Below are 24,147 nucleotides of genomic sequence, written 5' to 3' on the forward strand. Positions count from 1 at the left end.
ACCAAATATTTGGTAGAAACGATAAATGACTAGACTTAAAGCTAAGGAGAACTTAAATGACAAGAAAGGAGAAAGAGTGGAGAGAATGGATGAATAAATGAAAATGTCATGGGGAGTCTCTGTTTATAGATTTGATGGTGATCTTTAGAAGAGATGTGTCTTTAAAATACTAGACATGTCCTTTGAAGGGTTGTCTTAAGATACCAAACATTGGAAGAGGTTGTGTCTTTTAAAAACAAGACACATCCTTTAAAACAAATTGTGTCTATTAAGAAAAGATGTGTCCCAATTTCCTTTCACCTATAAAAATTCCAACAAATATCACATATATCCTTGGAAGATTCACCTAAGTGAGAGTTGTTTTAAGATAATATGTCCACACATACCTCACCAAATAGGTCAACCTTTCTTGACCTTTTAATTTAAATGAAATATAATTACTATGGTGCACATTCATACGGCAGTGGAAGGCCCACAACTATTATCTAAAGAAACAAAAGAAGTATTGGAGAAGTACTTGGTCCTTGTTTGCTAGACACAAGAGCTTACCAACACATTGCTTGCTTTTCATGTTTTTGGAGATTGAGATTTAAATTATTTCAGTTTGAGGATTATTAAATTTTAAATTTATATAATTTTCTGTAATAGTTTATTTTAATATTATAATGAGTATTATGAAAAATATAAAATTATTACTTTTATATTTTATTTTAAACTCAGTTTACTTATTTTAACTCTACTATAAAAAGATTAAATAATATACAAATATATCAAAATTTTAATTAATTTTAATTTTTTTTATGATAAAACTAAATATGAGAAAATTATTTTCTTTAACATTTTTTTCTTTTATTACTATTTTCGAAAACCAAATGTAGCCTTAAAGTGAATGAAATAAGCAAGAACTTCATTCTTAGATTGAAGCTACACTACAAGAAATATAGTCCAATTTAATTGTCGAAAAGGTAGAGGTAGCCTTTAAGTAGCCTCGCTCAAACCAATACCGTTTGAGAATTAACCAAGTTGTGGAAAACTTGACATTACCCTCTTCCAACCAAAGAGCTTTGTTTGTTTCATGTCAACCTCTTCAAGATTGGCTAAGTACAAAGTGGTCCATCAGGTCCATTCTCTGAATTTTCTCTTTTTAAGACTATGTTTTGTTCTAAAAAATTCAAAAGAAAAATAGAAAAATAAAATAAATTATGAATGAAAATAAAAATAGATTTAAATTGTTTTTTTTCTTTCATATATAAATATTAAATAATTTAAATATATGTAAGTTTTGGTCCTTCATATCATCTTTCAAAGCCTTCAACTTCAAAATTGAACCGAGGAATGAAAAATGGCAGCCATGCAAAAGCACAAAATTCATGAACCACAAAGAATCAAAATATCTACATTATCATATCAGAAATATCGGAGTAGTATTGTTTATTTACATCACTATACAATATTCTTGATTTTCTCAAAAAATGTCATTTTGCCTCTTCACCATTGAGACTTTCTTCTTCTCCACCAGAGCAGAGCAACCTTCAACAATAAAAGAAAAAATATCAAAACCCAGAAAAGAATGAATCAAAGTAATGTTAGAATTAAAGAAAAATGAAAAATGGAAACCTCGATCATTCCACATGATCCTCATAATTAATGTAAAATTTGGTTTTAGATGCTATTTATTACTTGCTAAAGCTATGTAATCATGTTTCAGTTATAATAAGTACATTTAGGCTATGTTTGGTTCCCGAAAAATTTGAGGGAAAATGCAAGGGAAAGAAAATACAAAGGAAAAGTAGAAGGAAAGAAAAAGTGAAGGAAAATAAAAAAATAGATTAAAAGTTGATAAATTATTTTTTTTGTTACTTCAAACTCATTTTATTTATTTTAACTCATCAATATAAAGATTAAATAATTTATAAATACATAAGTTTTTAATTAGTTTTAATTATATTTGATTTTCTTTGATATTTTTCATAGAACAACCAAACATGAAAAAATCATTTTCCTTATCATTTTTTTTCTTTCCTTTGTACTTTCCGGGAACCAAACATAGCCTTAATATTAGATGGAATTTTGTTTTGTTGTTGAATTTATTTTAGTTTTTTAATGTAACTACTCTCAGAATAATCATAGTATATAGCTGAAAATATATTATCGTAATTACTATAATTGTTACTATTGCTTTTGCTATTGTCATTGTTCGCGTTGAGGTATTTGTAAGGCATTGACTTAATAAAATTTTATACAAATTTTACTTGCTATATTAGTTCTTATTAGATTATGGCAAGTTTGTTGCAAGTTTAATATTGTTGTTGTTTTGTCATGCTTACTTATGCTCCCGTCTAGTTTGGATTTCCTATTTATATGATATGTGAACTTTGTTAATTTACCTTAAATTCTATAAATTTTTTAACTTACCAACATGGTTAAAGTTGAACTTTGCTATTAACATGCTTTGGGGACTAGGGCAAAATCATTGTAAGTGATTAAGAGTGTGTTTGGTAGTATTTTTAGTATTTTTAATGGTTGAAATTTTTTTTTTTAAGTATTAAAAATATTAAAAACACTTCTTAAAATCATTGTCAAACGTAATTAAGTTCATGAAAGATACACTGTACATTTCTTCTTTGATCTTTAAAAAAAAGTATAAGAATATGTTACCTTCTCAAAGTGGGAACAAATGGGGCATGGTGTTATTCAAATGATTTGAGTGTTGAACTTCAAAGGATAATGATGGATGAAGACATTGCCTACTATATTAACTTTTATGATTTAGAGAAAAATATTTATGTGTGACAAATAATTCAAGACGACTAGCAAGTAAGTTGGATTCAAATTCATCAAGGGTTATGGGCTAAGCCTATTAGGGAGTTACCTCAAGAGGTAATCCAACTCTTTTTATTGAAATTCCCATTAAGGTGTAATGTGTAGAAAAAATTCATACTACATGACTTGTAAGTAGCATTACTTTTAAAGATAAGAGTTTCTTCCCTATCGCTATGATAGTAGTGCTACTAATATGATGCCAAGAAGGGTTTTTATCCTGAATGAGCTTGAAATAGAAAATGTTGCAAGCTACAAGTTATATGTACCTCTTTAGAGGACTTACCTAAGTGAGAGTTGTCATGAGACTACGACTATGAGATTGGGCTATTTCCTATGACTCGTCAATAGCGCTAACTCACTTAGAAGTTAGAACCAAGCTATGTATTAATATTATGTGTGTGACATATTGAAGTTTGGTTAAGGACCTAGTTCACTATGAATCCTCAAATGAAAATGGTTAATACTAGTTGTAAGTTTAAGGCTGGAAGACATCCACACATATTCAAACTTCTCTTTATCAGTTTTTCATATCCCTTGAAATTCAACTCATCCGGAATGAAAAATTGCAAGAAAATACAGGAAGTAAGAAAATTGGAAACATCTATATGATCACATTAGCAATATCAGAGAAGTAGTATTCGTATTCTTTATTTTCTCTCTTTTCTTCTCCGACTGAGTAGCAATCTTCATGAAAATGAACAAAAAATTATATTCAGAACCCAAAAGTCCATTTGCCTTTTTCATCAATGGGGCTTTCTTCTTCTCCGCCTGAGCAGCCTTGAACAATAAAAGAAGAAAACGTAAAAATTCAGAAATGAAAGAATGAAAGAATGAAAGAGAATGTTAGAATTCAAGAAACATGAAGAAAGGGAAACCTCAATCCGCATGATTCTCGTGTTCACGGTCGTAATGGATCTCGTTCTCTGCCAGCTGATTAATCCACGAAAGCAGAACAAGGAGAAGAAGGAAGACATACAGTAGCACAAAGATGAAATAGAATTCTCTATCCAGTTCTTCTTGTTCCAGCTTCTCTCTAAAAGATCGCATAATGATGTTCCCCATTTTCAGTATCTGTTTCTTGGTCAAGAAAAAAAAAATTTCACTGAGTTTCACGGCAATCAAACAGAAGCACTACGAAATAAACAGAGATGCACAACAGAAACAGAAACAGAAAAGATCACGGTTTCCGAAAGGATTAAGTGGAGCTTATTTTTTCTACAAAATTTCTTTTGCTTTTCTGACATTTTCTCGGCAACCAAACAAAGCATTTTGCAAAGTATAATAATTAAAGAATATTATTCAAAGTTGGAACAGAGAATATAATAAAATTTTCTTGCCAAGCAAACACAAGTATTTGAATGTTAAGAGTTAGGCTTTACTCGAAGGAAAGATCGGCCAGAGGTTCACAAAAATCTGAACACACGCCAACTCTACTGATTCAGCTCTTTACGCGATTGAAATAACTGCATTACAAAGACAAGAAAGGTATTAAGAAAGATCTAGGCAAAGAGATCAAACTGATAATGTTTGCCCCAAAAAGAACAAAAGGAAAAAATTATCTCATTTTCTCAGCAAGAAAACAAAGAAGACGAACTTGCTTGCATACAAATAAGAATTCAAAAAAGTCACAGATTCTTGAACTTTCTTGGGAACCAAACAGGGTTAAATTGTAAAGTTTAGAGGATTGGAGACAGGCTTTACTCACAGAACACCGGAGTCCACACGCACAGCGATCCAAGTTCCAACTCATTTACCAACTGACTTAACTGACATAATATAAACGCAGAGCCGACTCTTTTATATTTGGGGCCTGGCCCAGCATGGCCCAAAAAGAAGCGACTGGAGACTAGCTCTGGATCCACTAGGGCTAAGTTATCAATAATAAGAAAATAATTATTTATAATATTAAATTTTTTTTTTTTTGTTACTTAAAAAAATCTTACTGTACATAGTTTGAATTTTTTTTTTTTTTCATTTTTAAAAAATCCTTGAAATTTTTTTATTAAATAATAAAAGCCTATTTGGGTGTGATTAAAAATAATTTAAAAAAAAATTATACCATTATTTTATTATTGTTTTTCAGAGATATTTTTTTTAAAAACAAAATAAAATAAAGTACAATTCCAATAATAGATATATATCATGACTATAAATAATGTTTTAGATTTTTTAATAAATTTTAAAAAGTGTTTCTTAAATTTTATTAAATACTTAATATTTTTTTTTTAAATATTTTTTAAACTAAAAATATTTCTTTAAATCATTACCAAATGATTATAAGAAGTGTTTCTAAATTTTTTTAAGGGGTTTGTTTAGTAACTATTTTTAAAAATAGTTCTCAAAAATATTTTTTTAAATCAGTTTTTTGTGATGTTTTATAGAACAAAAATCTGTTTGAAAATCTAAAATATTTTTAACATGTTTTTAAAAATTTTAAAATATGTTTTAAAAATATTTTTTTTATCTCTATAACTTTATTTTTAATCATTATATATGTTTGTATAATTATTTTTTAAAACAACACTCAAAAAACAAGTGAAAACAATAAAAATATGTAATCTAAAAATACTTTATTTTTTGTTTCCTCATAACATAAAACAGAAAATAGTTTTTGATTGTCAAATGTATTTTACAATTTTTTTGTTCTTGAAAACAGTTCCCAAATAGGTCCTAGGTGTTTGTAAAATTTAAGAAACACTATTAAAAATATGAAAAATCTCTTGTAATATTGAAAAATCATTTATAAGTTTTTTGGAAAAACACTTAATAAACGATTTTCCTAAAAATACTTTTAGAAAAAAAAAAACATCTTCATAAAAATAGTTTGAGTAGAAACACTATCAAATGCACTTTAAATAGCACAAAAGTAGAAAGTTTTGTATCAAAATTATGTTCTTTTTGGTGTTTTAAAATTCAAACACAGTATTTTATTGTTATTTTAAATAATTTGGGGTTTTAATTCTTAAATGAATTAGCTTTAAAATATGGAAAACTAGGTGTACCTATTAAATAAATTATCTCAGGCAATGTTTGGTTTCTAGAAAATATGAGAGAATGAGAAGGAAAAATAATTAAAAAGAAAAAATAGAAGAAAAGAAAAAATAAAAAAAAATTAAAATCAATAAATTATTTTATATGCTACTTTAAACTCATTTAACTTATTTTTTCTCTTAAATAATTTTAAAATATATAAATCTTTATCTAATTTTAATTATATATATTTTTTAACATATTTTCCGTATTACAACCAAACATGAAAAAATAATTTTTTATTATTATTTTTTCTCTCCTTAGTATTTTTTTAAACCAAACATAGCTTTAAAGTTTTGCACCTAACACTCATGGTGAAACTGGGAACATACATTTTTCATAATAATTTTTTTCCCCTACATTTTGTTTGTATGCTCAGAAAAGAAGGGAAATTTATAATTTTTCTTTAGGATTTTCTTTTTCTTAATTTTTTTTCTCCTTATTAATATTCCAATTTTTAAAACCTTATCAAACAAAAAAAATAATGGGAAAAATCTTAAACATATTTTCTAAGCTTTTCCAATTTTAATGAAATTACAATTTTATAATAATTTAATTTTTCCTCTCGCATTTTTTATGGGCACTCAAATTTAAAAGAAAAAATATATAATTTTTCTTTATGTTTTTCTTTTTTTCTTTCTCTTTGTATTAATATTCCAATCCTAGGAACCTTATATTTAAAATCTCTATATTCATTCGTCCACTAAATATTTAAAAGTTTTATTGGTTTTTATCATATTCTAATAAAAAAGAACGTAATTTAAACTAGTAAAAAAAATAAAATAAGCGTTTAGATAAACAAGCTTTATTAACTTTATGAAAAATCAAATTCAAATAATTTATTTAATTAATTTCATTTTGTAATAAAATAGAAAATATAGAGTATAATTACCTTTCTTTCATTTTTTTTTTCCTTTTTCTTCATTTTGAATATTTTTTATATAAGGTTGTTTTATAATTTTTAAAATTAATAATGTTGATATTGGAAAGAGTAACGGTTTGAAATTTTTGCCCTTTTTCCCCTTACAATATTTTAATAATAAACAATGTTTTAGTTCTTTATATTTTTCTTTTTCTTATATTTTTTTTCTCTTTATTAATATTCCTTTTCCTTCATTTTGAATATTTTTGTATATAAAATTATTTTATAATTTTTTTTCTACCTAATGCTCTTGCTCTTGGTATGAAATATAAAATTTTATAATAATTTAATTTTCTCCTTGAAAATTTTTTATGGACAATCAATTTTAAAATTTTAAAAAATTATAATTTTTCTCTTCATTTTTTTTAATATTTTTTCTCTTTATTATTAATATTCCAAGCCTGAAAACTCTAGTGAACTAATTTTAAGTCTACTAGACAAGATGATTAAACATTCCCCGTCATCGTAAATTATCTCTTCTTTGAAAATCACTTTATTTCTCTATGTTATATTTTTTAGATGATAAATTACTATCATCTTTCTATTTATTTATCGCTCTCTCTAATATTTCCAATTTTCAGATTGGTTATCGTACGATAAAAGGACATTTGAGCTCAATGACTACTAATAAGGTATTACATTTGAAATACAATATTCAAAATATTGAGTTTTAAACTTGTAATATAATTACTAACTAAACTAATCTTAGTTGAAACTACAGTTGTATAGTCCAAAGTGCAATATTGTAGTCAAAGTTGATCCACCATCTTTATCGATAATAGTTAAAAATATTTTGACTAAATTAAAAAAAAAATGGTTTATTCTTAACTTATAAAAACTTATTGATTCTTATAATAATATCATTTATGAAAATCTTATTTGATATTTGTACATTAATCAGGAATATAATTCCCACGTCTTTTGAGTTTGATTTGACTATGTTATATATCTATTTATCCATTGTGTAACAATATTCATAAATTAATTGTTATAATATTTCTAGTTAGATAAAACTTATCGAACAAAGTCATAAAATAGACTATGAGATGTAGACTTTCTGAACAAGGATGACTTATATATTATATAACTAATTTCCAAATAATAAAATTAAGATGTTATAATCATCCAAATATTATAATATATTATATAATATTAGTTTCTTATTTCAAATATCAGGAGCAATAACCATCCAACATTCCATAATCTCCAAATGCTTATTTCTACAACAAAATCCCACATTTCAATCAATAGGAATAATGAAGTGTAAGTGAAAACCCTAACTTGATCTTGAAATAGGCAAAACAATCCTAAAGTGATGTATATTGAAGTGCTAACAAAATTTTCATAATCTCCAAATCTCAACTTCAAACTATCATAAATAAATAAAAATTAACAGTTCAATATCTAAATAGCTTCCAAAAACCAAATAATCCAAATGAACATAAACTTATAAACTAACAATGTCTAAAAATAACATCTTAAGCAAAATCCTAATGATGACCATTCCCTGACCTAGCTCGAACTAAGGGTACCTAAAAAGCAATCAACAAATAGGAATGAGCTCAAAGCCCAATAATGAACATTAATGCAGTCCATGGATCAAATATTTCAAGTTCACTTGCAAAATATGAGATATTATAAATAATTATTTTCATAAACCTTTGAGTCAGTTTTGCCAATACATTCAAAACTTTTAATTGTACACTTTCATTTCTGATTCAAACATTTTTATATCAAATTCAATCAAAACATTCAAATTATTTATTTACTCTGGTCATCAAACATCAAATGGTGCCCAGTTAGGTGAGACTTTTCAAATAGGTGGCTAGCCTTAAATTGTTCCTTTAATGTGGACGGAACCAAACACTACTAGTACTAGTAACTTCTAACTAAACCCCTAGAGGTTGGGGTCCAAATCAATTACATTCCCCACCAAGAAATGTAAAGGTCAACTATTATATCCCGTTGACAAGGGCCAAACAAACCAGAGTCAAACATTTATTTCAATTATTCAAATTTGTGAAACATAATATCTCCACATTTCTCTGTTGTAAACAAAATATAAGGTTCTAACATACTTTTCTTGAAAAATATACTTGATATGTGCATAAAACGAATGATAACTCAAAACGTTTCCAAATGATGTATACAAAAATTTGTTTCTTAAAAAAAAAAACAACCGCATTAATTTTCCTTACCGCAAAAGAAGTCCTCAAAAACTTGGGAGAAAAATAATTCTGGAAAATCTACTCTTCACCTAACAAAGTATAAGAGAAATAACCATTACTATTTATCTAAAATTATAGGTTTGACAATCCTAAAATTTTAGGTATTCAAATCAATGTTTTTAATTATGAAAGATAATTTAATCTATTCATATTTTAGAAAAATTAATTAATTTCTAATTCATATAAAACTTAAATTTTATTTTCAATTTATTTCTTAGGACACAACATAATTTAATTAAACTACAATTTATTCTACTAATTAAATTTTATGTTTTTTATTAACTTACACTCATAATTAGTATAATAATATTGATAACTTCTATTCTCTCACTTTCAGTTTTTTCTTTTCTTTTTTTCTTTTTTCCACTAAACATAAATGGTATCCCCAACAATTCTCCATTATTGCTAACATTATAATATATATATATATACCACTAAACACCATCCGTACACATATTCCTTTATTATTAATATTACTATTTTTTTTCTTTTCACCATTATTCATCTTCCACAAGCACGCATTCTTCTTTCTTCTTTCTTTTTCTTTTTTTTTTAATAAAAAAAACTTCCTCCCATGCACACGCATTCTCTTTCTTTTTCTTTTCTTTTTTTTTTCCTAATATTTTCTAATCCCTTAAGGCACACATATAACAATATATTTATTTACTCATTTATTTATTTTTATTTTTTAAAAAAAATCATTACTTAGATCTATTCATCTAAGAAATTTTAAATTTCCCTATTTTCATCAATAGAACAATCTATATTCCTAATTTCAATATTTTGACCTAAAAATTTTAAATAGGTTAACCCTAGCCTAAATCGAAATCTTTTAGAGAATCATTTTTTATTTTTTTTTCAAAAACTAAATATTTCCCAATTTCTAACAATAAAACCACCAATAATCCTAACATTCCAATATTTTGATATTAAAATGAATTAAAAAAATAAACTAACCCTAATCTAAATTTTTAAAAAAAATCAAAAAATAACTAGCGTGTTCAGAACTAACTAATGAATATAATATATTAATTTAAGATTAGAATCTTACCTAGAAAAAACTTGAACTTCAACTCTGAATCTCTAATCCTTGAGCCCTACGATCTCCAATTCTCTACTTTTGGTTGATAAGGTTTTCTTAATGAAGAAGACAATAGGAGAATCCAATTTATACCTAGGATTTTTAATTGTAAAAGGACTTTTTCACCCTTAATGAATTTAATTAATTACTTAATTTCTTTATAATTACTATTTTGCCCCTAGATTAAATTTTGGGGTGTTACATCATCCCCTCCTTAAAAAAAAAAGTTTAGTCCTCTAAACTTGACATACCTGGGTCTTGAAAAAGATGTGGGTGTTTTTCTCTCATCTCCTATTCTAATTCCTAAGTGGTTTCTCGAATACTGTGATTGTTCCATTGGATTTTTACTAACTTGACAACAACATGTCGTAGTACCTTATCCATCACATCCACAATTTGAACGGGCACCTCTTCATAGGTCAAGTCCTCAAAAATTTGAATAGGCTCTAACTCCATAACATGAGAGGGATCATAAATATATTTCCTCAAAGTTGAAACATGGAATACATTATGAATCTTAGATAGACTTGGGGGTAAGGCCACTTTATAAGCCAAAGTGCCTACTCTTTCTAATACCTCAAATGGTCCCACAAAACGAGGACTGAGTTTCCCTTTTCTTCCAAATCTCATTATAGACTTCATAGGTGAAACTTTCAAGAAAACATGATCACCCATCTCAAACTCCAAATCTCGTCTGCGATTATCAGCATAACTCTTCTGTCTATTTTGTGTTGCTTTCAATCTTTCTTTCATTAAAGAGACATTTTCAACAGTCAACTGCACAAGTTTAGGCCCTAAAAGTTTCTTCTCTCCAACATCATCCCAACAAACAGGAGATCGAAATCTCCTACCATATAACGCCTCAAAAGGTGTCATCCCAATGCTAGCTTGAAAACTATTATTATAGGCAAACTCCACTAGGGGCAAATAGTCATCCCAATTACCTTTTAGGTCCAAAGCACAAGCTCTCAACAAATCTTCTAAGACCTGAATTACCCTCTCTGATTGACCATCAGTCTGTGGATGAAAAGCAGTACTAAAACTCAACTTAGTACCTAATGCTTTCTATAAACTATGCCAAAATCTAGAAGTGAAACGAGGATCTCTATCAGGTACTATAGAAACAGGTACACCATGCATTCTCACAATCTCCTTAATATAAAGAGAAGTCAAACAATCCATAGAAAAATTGACTTTCATAGCTAGAAAATGAGCAGACTTTGTCAGTCGATCCACAATTACCCAAATAACATTTTTACCCCCTAAGGTTCTTGGCAACCCTATCACAAAGTCCATGGTAATATGTTCTCATTTCCATTTAGGAATAGAAAGTGGTTGTAATGATCCTATTGGTTCTTGATGCTCAGCTTTCACCTGTTGGCACACCAAACACTGAGCCACAAATCTTGCAATATCCCACTTCATACTTGACCACCAACAATTTTGCTTCAAATCTCTATACATCTTTGTCCCTCCTGGGTGGATCGCAAACTTAGAACAATGAGTTTCCTCCAATAGCTCTCTCCTTAAATCTCCATCATTTGGGACACAAAGTCTAGTCCCAAATCTCAAAATCCCATCATCTGATAAGATAAAGTCAGACTTACTACCCCTTTGAACTTCCTCCATAAGTTGCACTAATTGCATATCATTCTTTTGTAGGGTCTTAATTCTCCCAACCAAGTCTGGTTGCACTCTAAAGTTTGCCACAAGAGCTCCCGAGTCCAAAACTCTTATATGGACTTGTAAACTCCTCAAATCTTCCAATAATCGCCTCTGACCACCTCTAATAGCTGCTAAGGAACCAACAGATTTCCTGCTCAAGGCGTCAACCACAACATTCACCTTCCTTAGGTGATACTGAATAATGCAGTCATAGTCTTTAAGTGGTTCAATCCACCTCCTATGTCTCATGTTCAATTCCTTTTGGGAAAATAAATACTTCAAACTCTTATAATCTATTAATATCTCACAAGTTTCACAAAAAAAAAAAAAAAAAAATGTCTCTAGATCTTAAGTGCAAAAACCACTGCAGCTAACTCCAAATCATGAGTAGGATAATTTCATTCATAAGGCTTCAATTGTCTAGAAGCATAAGCTACAACTTTCCCATGTTGCATAAGAACACAACCAAACCCTAACGAGAGGCATCACTATGCATCACAAACCCTCCTAAGCCTGAAGGGATAGTCAAAATAGAAGCTATCACGAATATTTTCTTTAACTCTTGGAAACTACGTTCACAATCATTAGACCACTCAAACTTAACCCATTTCTTAGTTAACCTGGTCAGAGATAGGGCGATCTTAGAGAACCCCTCAATAAACCGCCTATAATAACTAGTCAATCCTAAGAAACTTCGAATCTCGGTCACAATATTAGGTCTCCTCCAATTTGACACAACATCTACCTTTCTAGGGTCAATGAGATGTCATCCTTGGTCACCACATGCCCAAGGAAAGAGACTTTGTCTAACCAAAACTCACACTTCTTTAGTTTAGCATACAATTACTTATCTCTGAGAGTCTACAATACAATACTCAAATGACACTCATGCTCCTCCTTACTCTTTGAGTACACCAAAATATCATCTATAAAAACCACAAAAAACTGATCTAGATAAGGCTTGAATACCCTATTCATTATTAAGGCCATAAAAGCAGTAGGTGCATTAGTCAAACCAAAAGACATAACCAAAAACTCATAATGCCCATAACTAGTTCGAAAAGCAGTCTTGGGTATATCTTCACTTCTAACCCTTAACTGATGATAACCAGACCAAATATCAATCTTAGAGAACACACATGCACCCTGAAGTTGATCAAACAAATCATCAATCCGAGGAAGAGGATACTTGTTCCTCACTATCACCTTATTCAACTCTTTATAATCAATGCAGAGTCTCATAGATCCATAATTCTTCTTTACAAATAAAACAAGAGCTCCCCAAGGAGAAACACTGGGCCTAATGAAGCCCTTATCTAACAACTCCTGAAGTTGAATCTTTAGCTCCTTAAGCTCCATTGGTGCCATTCTGTAAAGGGCCTTAGAGATAAGAGCTAACCCTGGTGCCAAATCAACGGTGAACTCCACCTCCCTCTCTAGTGGCAAGCTAGGTAGATCATCTAGAAAGACATCAGGATAATCCCTTACAATGAGTATATGTCTTCCAACTTTAAATCATTTTCCTCATTCACAACATAAGCCAAAAAGCCTTGACAACCTTTCCTGAGCAAAAAACTAGCTCGCAAGGCTAAGATCATATGCAGTGGTTTGTCCACATGCTTCCCCTCAAAACTAAAATCAGGCTGACCAAGAATGCTAAATGTCACTCTTTTCCCAAAACAATCAACAGATGCATGGTATGAAGCTAACCAATCCATCCCTAAAATCACATCAAAATCCTAGAGGTCAAGGAGTACTAAGTCAACTATCATCTCTCTATACCCAATCATCACACAACAATCTCTAAGTATTTTATCAACCACAACAAAATCTCCCAAATGAGTAGCAACAAATAAATTAAAGTCCATGTTATCAATCAGCATACACAAACCAGCAAAAGATACGAAAACAAAAGAGTGCATTGAACCAGGATTAAGAAGCCAAATAAGCAAATCCGAATTGTAAGGAATAAAAGGAATCAGACTAGATGAAGTTGAAACTTAAACTAATGCGCTACTTATCTACTCCCAAAAGTAAACTAAACAAGTTCCCATCAAGATCACAACGTAGTGCTCTAACACCACTCTATCACGCCCTAAGACCCACTCCAAGGGTGTGACGGTCCTTTCACACCTCAAACCCAAAAGCTTAAAGTGTAATATGACCCAAACAATTATCTTGTAATTAGAAGTTACCAATTACCAAATACCTGTTCAGAGTAGTAGAACAAAATTTCTAAAATCTTCAAAACTTAACTTTAAAACTAAGCATCCATCAACCAAAATCCATTATCCAAATAGATTGCAAACTCAAACAATTCAAGTGCTAACAAAATTTTCATAATCTCCAAATCTCAACTTCAAACTATCATAAAAAAAAAAAAAAAAAAAAATTAACAGTTCAATATCTAAATAGCTTCCAAAAACCAAATAATCCAAATGAACATAAACTTATAAGCTAACAATGTCCAAAAATAGCATCCTAAGCAAAATCCTAATGATGACCATTCCCCGACCTAGCCATCATTCCTCGCCCGAACTAAGGGTACTTGAAAAGCAATCAACAAATAGGAATGAGCTCAAAGCCCAATAAGGAACATTAATGCAATCCATGGATCAAATATTTCAAGTTCACTTGCAAAATAGGAGATATTATAAATAATTATTTTCATAAACCTTTGAGTCAGTTTTGTCAATACATTCAAAACTTTTAATTGTACACTTTCATTTCTAATTCAAACATTTTCATATCAAATTCAGTCAGAACATTCAAATCATTTATTTACTCTAGTCATCAAACATCAAATGGTGTCCAGTTAGGTGGGGCTTTTCAAATAGGTGGTTAGCCTAAAATTGTTCCTTTAAGGTGGATGGAACCAAACACTACTAGTATTAGTAACCTTTAACCAAACTCCTAGATGTTGGGGTCCAAATCAATTACATTCCCTACCAAGAAATGTAAAGGTCAACTATTATATCTCGTTGACAAGGGCCAAACAAACAAGAGTCAAACACTTATTTCAGTTATTCAAATTTGTGAAACATAATATCTCCACATTTTTCTGTTGTAAACAAAATATAAGGTTCTAACATACTTTGCATGCAAAACATATTTGATCCGTGCATAAAATGAATAATAACTTAAAATGTTTCCAAATGATGTATATAAAAATTTGTTCCTAAAAAAAAAAACTGCATTAATTTCTCTTACCTTAAAAGAAGTCCTCAAAAACTTGAGAGAAAAATAATTCTGGAAAATCTACTCTTCACTTGACAAAGTATAACAGAAATAATCATTACTATTTATCTAAAATTATAGGTTTGACAATTCTAAAATTTTAGGTATTCAAATTAATGTTTTTAATTATGAAAAATAATTTAATACATTCCTACTTTAGAAAAATTAATATATTTCTAATTCATATAAAACTTAAATTTTATTTTCAATTTATTTCTTATGACACAACATAATTTAATTAAACTACAATTTATTTTACTAATTAAATTTTATGCTTTTTATTAACTTACACTCATCATTAGTATAATAATATTGATAACTTCTATTCTCTCACTTTCAGGTTTTTTTTTTTTTCCACTAAACATAAACTGTATCCTAAACAATTCTCCATTATTGCTAACATAATATATATATATATATATATATAACCACCAAACACCACCCGTACACATCTTCCTTTATTATTAATATTAATATATTTTTTTTTCTTTTCACCATTCTTCATCTTCCACAAGCACGCATTCTTCTTTTTTCTTTTTTTATTCTTTTTTTTTAAAAAAAAACTTCCTCAAGTGCACACGCGTTCTTTTTCTTTCATTTTTCTTTTTTTTCTTTTTTTCTAATATTTTCTAATCCCTTAAGCCACATATAATAATATATTTATTTATTCATTTTTTTTTTTAAATTTCATTACTTAGATCTATTCATCTAAGAAATTTTAAATTTCCTTATTTTCATCAATAGAACAATCTATATTCCTAATTTCAATATTTTGACCTAAAAGTTTTAAATAGGTTAACCCTAGCCTAAATCGAAATCTTCTAGAGAATCATTTAAAAAAAAAAAACTGAATATTTCCCAATTTCTAACAATAAAACCACCAATAATCCTAAATTTCCAATATTTTGATATTAAAATGAATTTAAAAAATAAACTAATCCTAATCTAAATTAAAAAAAAAAACTTCAAAGAATAACTAGCGTGTTCAAAACTAACTAACGAATATAATATATTAATTTAGGATTGGAATAACTAGTGTGTTCAGAACTAACTAACGAATATAATATATTAATTTAGGATTGAAATCTTACTTGGAAAAATCCCGAACTTTACTTTGAATCTCTAAACCTTGAGCCCTACGATCTCCAATTCTCTATTTTTTGTTGATGAGGTTTTTTGAATGAAAAAGACAAGAGGAGAATTCAATTTATACCTAGGATTTTTAATTGTAAAAGGACTATTTCACCCTTAATGAATTTTATTAAGTACTTAATTACTTTATAAATTACTATTTTACCCCTAGATTAAATTTTGGGGTGTTACAACTCTCTTCATTGCTAGTGACTTCATTTTCAAAAACCTCAAGCTTAGTTTCAATCAAATATTCTTGGTGAAACTCAAGCAACTTAGTGAAAGAAATATCATCGTTATCGTCACTGAAATCAACTCGAGCAATATAAGTATTTATTAAAAAATTTCATTGATTTACAACTTGAGATATTAGACATTGTATTCCATTAGGTAATCTTGTTATTTCCAATACTTGAAACAAGAATTCTCTAAATATAGCATCAAAATTTTGTCGATGATTATAAGGAACAAACCTAAGTTCATCAAGTGAAGTCATTTGAGCATAGGAGAACTTTAGAGTTTCCTCTAAGCTAAAATCAATAGGTCATCACCTAGTTTTGAAGTTGACTCTCCTCAATCTCCTAATGTTCTTCCAACCAAAGCAATTAAAAACTAATAACATTCTTTTGGAGTTTTATTAAAACATTGATCATAAAAAACTTCTATAAATTGGTGAGATTGATGAGTTAAACCATTCTAAAAATATTCAATGATCTCCTAAATTTCCAAATCAGATGGCGAATTCTCATTCAACAAACCTTGATTGATATCTCTCCCAATATTTTCCAATATCTTCATACCATTTTTTTATGAAAGTTTTATATAAAAACTCATTAAGGAATTTGACTAATTTTGAGTAGCATACTTGGGTGAAAAATAAAAAATCCTTGCTCCACAAATGATCCACTTCTTACATATCACAACCATATCTTCACAATAAATCCAATTTATTCAAAAACGTAACTCAACTACTAACAAACAATAAATTAAGCTAACCAAAGCTACAAAACAACATCAATTCCCTGGCAAAGATGCCATATGACACTCCCTTTACTCTCTATAGATTGTCTTGATTGCTCAAAAAATAGAAAAAAGATTGCTATAGTTAATAGTAAATTGGGTTATCATTATTGGGAAATGTTGGTTCCTTAGCAATGACACCATTTGACTCAAAGCAATTACATACCCGAACGTTAACTTGATGACCTCTCAAGGTTAAGAGCACCTGCAATATAGTAGTTAAAAGATATTGTGTCTAACTAATAATATATATGATATGCGTCTTCATAAAATTGTCCATATTCATGAACAATGAACCATCTTATAAAGTTATAAGGATCTCATTATTTGTATCTAGTATATCCGAGATTTTTATTTATTTGAAGAATAATGCAGGTACAATCTTTATTCTATTCTTTGGTTTTTCCTTTTCTATTATTTGAAGATATTGTTGAAGAAGCTTGATCAAATAGCTTCAACTTGATTTAAACCTTGACTTGATTTGAACAATGTTGATTAAGGGTTTGACCCGCTTGATCTCATATCAAAGAGTTTTTTTTTTTTTTGCAGATTTTGATCTTAAAGTTTGAAACTTGAGCTTTTGAAGATCTTGACAAATGGAAGACACTGGAAAGAAATTGAAGATTCATTAAAGTCTCCTTTGAAATTTGAAGAATCTTTTAATCTCACTTGAAAAACTCCCTTCCAACTTTTGTCTATATAAATTGTCTTCTCGCTTGTGTCTTGTAATAATCAAATTGACCCTATTCATAGAATTTGAAACACTATATTTGTATAGTTTTTAGATTGCTTAGAAATATTATTCCTTAATTAAAATTAGTATTTATAGAGATTTAGAAAACCGTATTTGATAGTTTTAACCCTTAGAAATATTATTCTTTAATTAAAAATAATACCTAAAGATATTAATATATCTATATTTACAAATCTTCAATTCGTATCTTTACTAGATTTGATAATTACTTTGTCAATTTCATTTAACAATCTTTATTTTAACAATTATTTTTTAACCATTAAAATATGTATTTCCTTTGTTTAAATAGAAGATAATTTATTTTATCTTTATGGTGGAGCTAATCTACACATAATTTAGTTGTTAAAAAAAAAAAAAATTATGTTATGCCATAACTTTCAATTGGTCATAATATAAAATAATTAATTATGTACATTTGATTTTTTTTTTTGTTGATTTGCAATTAATTTAATTTAAATATATAATAAATCGTAAAAGTTAAGCTTCAAGTATATAAACTTATACCAAAAAAAAAAAAAAAAGTGTAACAAATCCAAAAAAAGTATCAAAGTAAACTAATGAAAATAAAAAATATTATTAAAAAAAATAGGAGCTGCTGATACGCTTAATAAAAAGAAATTATCAACCAAGATGAATTCAAGAAGTGGGCAAGTCAAAGTTGATGCTCGCAAGGGACTTCAATTTCAATGATACGCTTAATAGCTATTGGATAGAAAATTCCAACCCATAATTAATCATTTGTTTGATCATCTTATTTCACGTGACCGTCTTATTAATGTGATGCATATTATAATTTATATGTTGGTCACACACCACATGGTTTCGCTATAAACAAAGAAATCCATGAAGAAATATTGAAGCATCTCTTCTAATTTAACTTTATTTAGAAGCCAACTCTCCTTAATTATTATGGACCTTGCCAACTTAAAATAATCTGATCGCTGAACATGAATGTTAGGCAGAGTATTAGGCACATGTTCGTTAAATGGTTTTGTTGTTCTATAAATGCCCACCTTAATGTTGCTGAATGGAGGCATTCGATTAGGTCAATTAGCAATGGCATCATCAATACCGTCTTCAAGCTTTGGCACTCCTCCTTCTATACTGAGTATTCAGGAGCTGGCCAAACAGCCCATGGCTACAGTGCCACAAATCTTTCTCTTGGAGGATCAGGAGCGTCCCGTTCTCTTAGAGAATGCTTCCCTCCCCGACATCCCCACCATCGACATGAAACGTTTGATTATGAGTGAAACCACAGATTTTGAACTAGACAAGTTGCACTCAGCTTGCAAAGAATGGGGCTTCTTTCAGGTTTTTCTCTACCATTTTCACTTGTTTATCTTAATTGTGATATTTCACATAGGAGAAAGTTCTTAATGTTATATAAGCATGAACTTCTCTTAATCATGTACACATATTTTAAAACGGTGAAGACCCTTTAGGTTCAAAGGGAACAAGTGTTTGTGCAGGGGGAACAGGCCCTTATATTCCATGTACTTTGTCATGTTTTTATAATAAGATCATAGAAATTAACAATTGGGTTGATGCACAGTTGGTGAACCATGGAGTCAGTTCTTCCCTTGTGGAGAACCTGAAACATGAGATTGTAGAATTTTACAAGCTTCCCTTGGAAGAGAAGATGAAATATAAGATGCCAGGTGATGCTGAAGGATATGGGCCGTCTATAAGATCAGAAGATCAAAAACTTGACTGGGCTGATAGGTTTTACATGATAACCAAGCCTATTCATAGAAGGAAGCCACATCTATTGCCACAGCTCCCTCCATCACTAAGGTTCTCCTGATCCCTCTTCTGATTCTTCTTCAGAGATACTTAATTCTTGTTCTTCTACCAGCCATGTATATAAATTTTTTCTCTTGATCACTGCAGGGATAACTTGGAACTGTACATATCAGAGTCGCAGAAACTCGCCATGAGACTTCTAGGGTTGATGGCTAGAGCTATAAAGTTGGACAAGAGAGAGATGGAAGAGTTGTTTGATGATGGAAGGCAGGAAGTGAGGATGACTTACTATCCTCCATGTCCACAATCAGAGATGGTTATGGGCATTGCGCCTCACTCCGATCCTACAGGCATCACCATCCTTCTCCAAGTTAATGAAGTGGATGGTCTCCAGATAAAGAAAGATGGGGTTTGGATTCCTGTAAACCTCCTCCAAGATGCACTTGTAGTTAATGTGGGAGACATCCTGGAGGTTTCCCCCTCCTTATTCTTTTACTAGAATTTGCTTCTCTTTTTTGGCTACACAGTAGTGATCCTCGCTTTTTAATTTGCAGATTGTGAGCAATGGGATGTATACTAGCATTGAGCATAGGGCAACTGTAAATAGTACAAAAGAGAGGATCTCTATTGCCATGTTTTTCAGCCCCAAATTTTCAGCTGAGATTGGACCCGCTCCTGGTTTGATAACTCCTCAAAACCCCCCAGTGTTCAAACGAATAGGCATGGAAAAATACTACCAAGATTTCTTCTCTCGCAAGCTGGATGGGAAATCTAACCTGGAGCATATGAAGATAAAAAAATGAGACAAACAATGGATGAATGATTAGTACAGAATGAAATGGTTTGGGACAAATTAGGCAGTTGATTTGGCACACGATGTGTGATAATAGGGCTAACATGCTAGCAGTTGGCAGGCGCTGACATGGAGGGCGACATGTACCTGCGTTTACGGTGAACTTCTTTTTATTATTTATTTTGATATTAAAAAAAATATATTTTGTATTTATTTGAAGTGTTGAAATCTATGAATCAATGATGAGTTCTAGGTTAGGCTCTATAGGAAAGTCGCTAGACACCATGGACGAAAGTGAATCGACTATCCCTTTGCGAGTCACGTTAGGAAACGCTTTTAATTTAAAGAATATTTTTGTTAGGAGTCACATTTCAAAATATAAAAAATTACTTATATAATATTTTTTTTTTTAAGAAATATAATGATTTTTCGAAATATATATATTTTTAAAGAAAACACTTTTATTAAAAATATTTAAAAAAAAACATTATTAAACATATTCTTAATTTTTACTAAAAGTTTGTTTGACAGTAATTTAAAATAACGTTTTTGATTTAAAAAGTGTATTTTTTAAATACAAATATATATTTGATAAAATTTAAGAAGTACTTAAAAAAATATTAAAATCACTTGTAAGATTGAAAAATCATTTATACATTTTTTGAAAGAACACTTTATAAATTTTTTTTAAAAAAAACACTTCGAACGTGTTTAACAGTGATTTTAAGAAATATTTTTAATATTTTTAATACAAAATTTTATCATTCAAGTATTAAAAATGTTAGAAACACTTCTTAGAGTCGTTATCAAACACACTTTTGTAATATCTAGTAAATACACACTAAGTAAATTGAGAAATTATGATATTTAATGGATCGACCGATGGTAGAATGTAAAAGAAAATAGTGTAATTAACATGGTGTGTTCCTTACAAATGAACCTAAATAAATGGAAAATATGAGAATCGCACGAATGATGTCCAAAATCTGTCCATAGGGAACGATCCATTTATCATTTGGTCGCCAAGAGGTTTTTCAAGTTTTTACAATCCATTAGCATCCAAATAAAAACTGAATTCTAGCAGCTCAGAATTTCCTAAACTGCAATTTGCTTCGGTGTCTTCCCCGAAGCATTCTCTCCAGAACTCTTAGCAAAATATTCTCAAATCCTTAGAAAGAAAGTCTCGTGAATCCTCCCACTCACTGTTCTAATCATACGCCCCCCTCCCTGGATGGAAGCATGGAAAACCAGAACAGGAAAAGAATGGAGGGCTGCGTCTAATTGATCTCGGGCCAATCTTTATTCTAATTTCTGGTGCATTGAAATTGAAATTTCGGTTCTGAGAACCCATAATTCAGTTTGGCTGCTAAAATATGAAATCAACGTTCAAAATGATTTTAGATGAGAAACTGATTTAGAAGCAAGTTTGAGACACTCCAAGCCAAAAAAAAAGAAAATCGATTTAACGCCCTCAGAAATCGATTGGAAATCAATTTGAGATCCGAAAATCCATCTAGAACAATTGTATTTCAATTTCTACCATGCAGAATTGAAATTTTCAAAATTTTCCCCCTTAAATTGGTTTGAAACTAGCCTTTGATATTTGTGCATGCAACCTTTGTCCAACTTTATCCATCCTAGTATCTCAACACATTGTTGAGGACTCATGAGGTCATCTTTGCATAGTAAATACACCTTTTAATGCATGGCACTGTAAAACAATAGAATGAGAAAAATCAAGACTTCACATCAAATCAAGTACAAGGGATATATCCATGAGTAGATACATACATAAGTGAGAAAGTACTTATTGTTGATTTTGAGCCAACTAGAGTCAGGTCCATTCAACTGTATGATAGTTAGACAACCCTCCTCCCTTCTTTGTGCCACTCAAAGAGTCCGCCTAACAATAATAAAATTGGATGGACTCATTTCTTGCACAAAAAAGGATGTCAGGACGGGTGGTCTAGGTATGCCCCTCTAAAGTTTAAGTCTGGTAAGAATAGCTCATGTTGTTTAGTGAGAGAGAGTGAATAGGTGTATGTGTGTGTACCTTGTTTGTGCTTTTTGGAGGGTTTATATAGTGCTGATGAGAATGTCACTGTAGTGCTGGCTAGGCACTATGACTTTCTTCTATAATGATGATTGTCTAGCAGACGGTTGGGCAATCATCACAGTTTTGGGTGGTTGGCAATGCCATCAACTGACGTGCCAGGATCTTAGACTGTGCAGTCGCCTGTCCTCTCAGCCTGTTGATAGTCTAGGGTTATGTGCAGTAATTAATTGACATGAACTTGAGGGCTAGACAAGGTCACATCAGTTGTTCACATGTCAAGTGTGAATGATTACGCATGCCAGTGGGTCTTGAAGACTCGACTGGACAGTCCTACTTGTTTGGGGGGTCCGGTCTCTCCTTGTCGTCTGGCCCTATAAGGAAAAATGGTCTTCTCAGGCCCGATGCCAAGCGGAACTAGGTGTAATCCAAACAGAATGATCTAGGTCGGAAAAAAGGACATGTGGAGGGGAGCCCCCTACAACGCCCTCTTAACCCGTCTACCTATGTTAGGGCAGAGGTGGAATGGGTTCCGTGTCTCTTCAAGTTATCTAAGCATTTTTGGGACACGTGTCACTTGGGGAATCAATGATGGGCTGCGTTCATCGAGGCCACCTATTATGCGATTGATTACTACTCAAAACATGCTATTTTGTAGCTTGTAATTAGTTCTTTTAAACACCCTTGAGTAGTAATTATTACCTTTTAACCCAATTAACATGTTAGGGACCCTTGCAATCGTTTCTAACAATTGTGTTAAGTTTTGGTGCTTTTTGATAGCTTTATGCTCACTAAAGCAATTTAAGAATGAGGGAGAGCTATTTATAGTTCATGGACAAGCTTTTGAAAGCTTAAATTTATGAAGAAATCAAGCTATGGAGCCTCATAACCCTTTGCCTTATTCGTTCAAAGTATACAAGGAAGAAACAATGGAGAAGAGGAAAACAGGGGATGAAAATAGGGGACACAGCTGCAGTCTTTCATCACACTTTTGGAGCACTTCCCGAAGTCCATTTTTTACATTCTATATACCATTTCAAAGCTCAGAAAGTCAAGAATCCAACGGTTTAAACCATGTACAATTTGGATCTGAAATGAGAAAGATATGGCCTTCGGAACACAACTGCATCAAGCTGAGGGACAATTTCGCACACCACTGTGCAAGGTGCGAATTCCTCAGTCCACTGTGCGAGAATTTCGCACACCTCAAATCAAGGTGCGAAATTGGAACTCCAGCGTGCGAAAATTGGATATTTTTGCCGACTCTTTTTCTTCTGATATTTTTGTGTCTAAATTTCCATTTTCTCCTTGTATTCAACCACTCATGTAATTCCTTAGCTAGGAAGTATCCAAGGAAGGGTAAAATTACCTTCCTATATAAATTCTCTTGTAATCACTGAAAAGTATCTTCGGAGCTTTCTCTAGGAGACCAACTGATGTAAATTTGATACTTAGTGAAATACAGAGATCTCTTTTGCTTTCTTTTTCTCTCTTCTATTTTCTCTTTTCTTGCAAGCCAAACACCCTCTGAGGATGTTTTCCCAGAGGATGAGAGGCTAAGCATTTAGTTTCTTGGAGTAAAGGAAGCTAGGTGAAAAGTCTAGATTAAAAGGTGGAAAGTTTCCGTGCATTAAATTCAGGTAGTTGGAGTCCATAAATGGCTTTTA

At 30.4% G+C, this 24,147-nt stretch overlaps 1 protein-coding gene and 1 long non-coding RNA gene across 3 annotated transcripts; one reads left to right on the top strand and one right to left on the bottom strand.

Annotated features, from left to right (window-relative positions):
• Positions 1-3,446: 3,446 nt before the first annotated feature.
• LOC109124213 (uncharacterized) lies at positions 3,447-4,625 on the bottom strand. The gene is made up of 4 exons (XR_002032133.2): positions 4,529-4,625; positions 4,203-4,286; positions 3,699-3,894; positions 3,447-3,600 (listed from the first exon to the last, which is right to left on the bottom strand). It is a non-coding gene; the product is annotated as an uncharacterized LOC109124213 (long non-coding RNA).
• Positions 4,626-18,935: 14,310 nt separating this feature from the next.
• On the top strand, positions 18,936-20,667 carry LOC100246788 (oxoglutarate-dependent flavonoid 7-O-demethylase 1). 2 transcript variants are annotated; one of them, XM_002267369.5, is made up of 4 exons: positions 18,936-19,202; positions 19,444-19,685; positions 19,782-20,106; positions 20,189-20,667. In XM_002267369.5, exons 1-4 carry the CDS (start codon positions 18,948-18,950, stop codon positions 20,435-20,437), a joined length of 1,071 nt encoding a protein of 356 aa, XP_002267405.1. In that variant the 5' UTR covers positions 18,936-18,947; the 3' UTR covers positions 20,438-20,667. The 2 variants fall into 2 exon arrangements, with proteins under 2 accessions (XP_002267405.1, XP_019081558.1); XM_019226013.2 differs by having other exon boundaries at positions 19,782-20,043.
• The last annotated feature ends 3,480 nt before the right edge of the window (positions 20,668-24,147 follow it).

The sequence above is a fragment of the Vitis vinifera genome, chromosome 16 (genome assembly GCF_030704535.1).
Source record: "Vitis vinifera cultivar Pinot Noir 40024 chromosome 16, ASM3070453v1".
In the NCBI taxonomy this organism is placed as follows: domain Eukaryota; kingdom Viridiplantae; phylum Streptophyta; class Magnoliopsida; order Vitales; family Vitaceae; genus Vitis; species Vitis vinifera.

Coding starts and splice junctions, on each gene's coding strand:
- LOC100246788 (XM_002267369.5), top strand. CDS start 18,948: ATGGCATCATCAATACCGTCTTCAAGCTTTGGCACTCCTCCTTCTATA. Junction 19,203..19,443: donor AAGAATGGGGCTTCTTTCAG/GTTTTTCTCTAC, acceptor GTTGATGCACAG/TTGGTGAACCATGGAGTCAG. Junction 20,107..20,188: donor ATGTGGGAGACATCCTGGAG/GTTTCCCCCTCC, acceptor TTTAATTTGCAG/ATTGTGAGCAATGGGATGTA.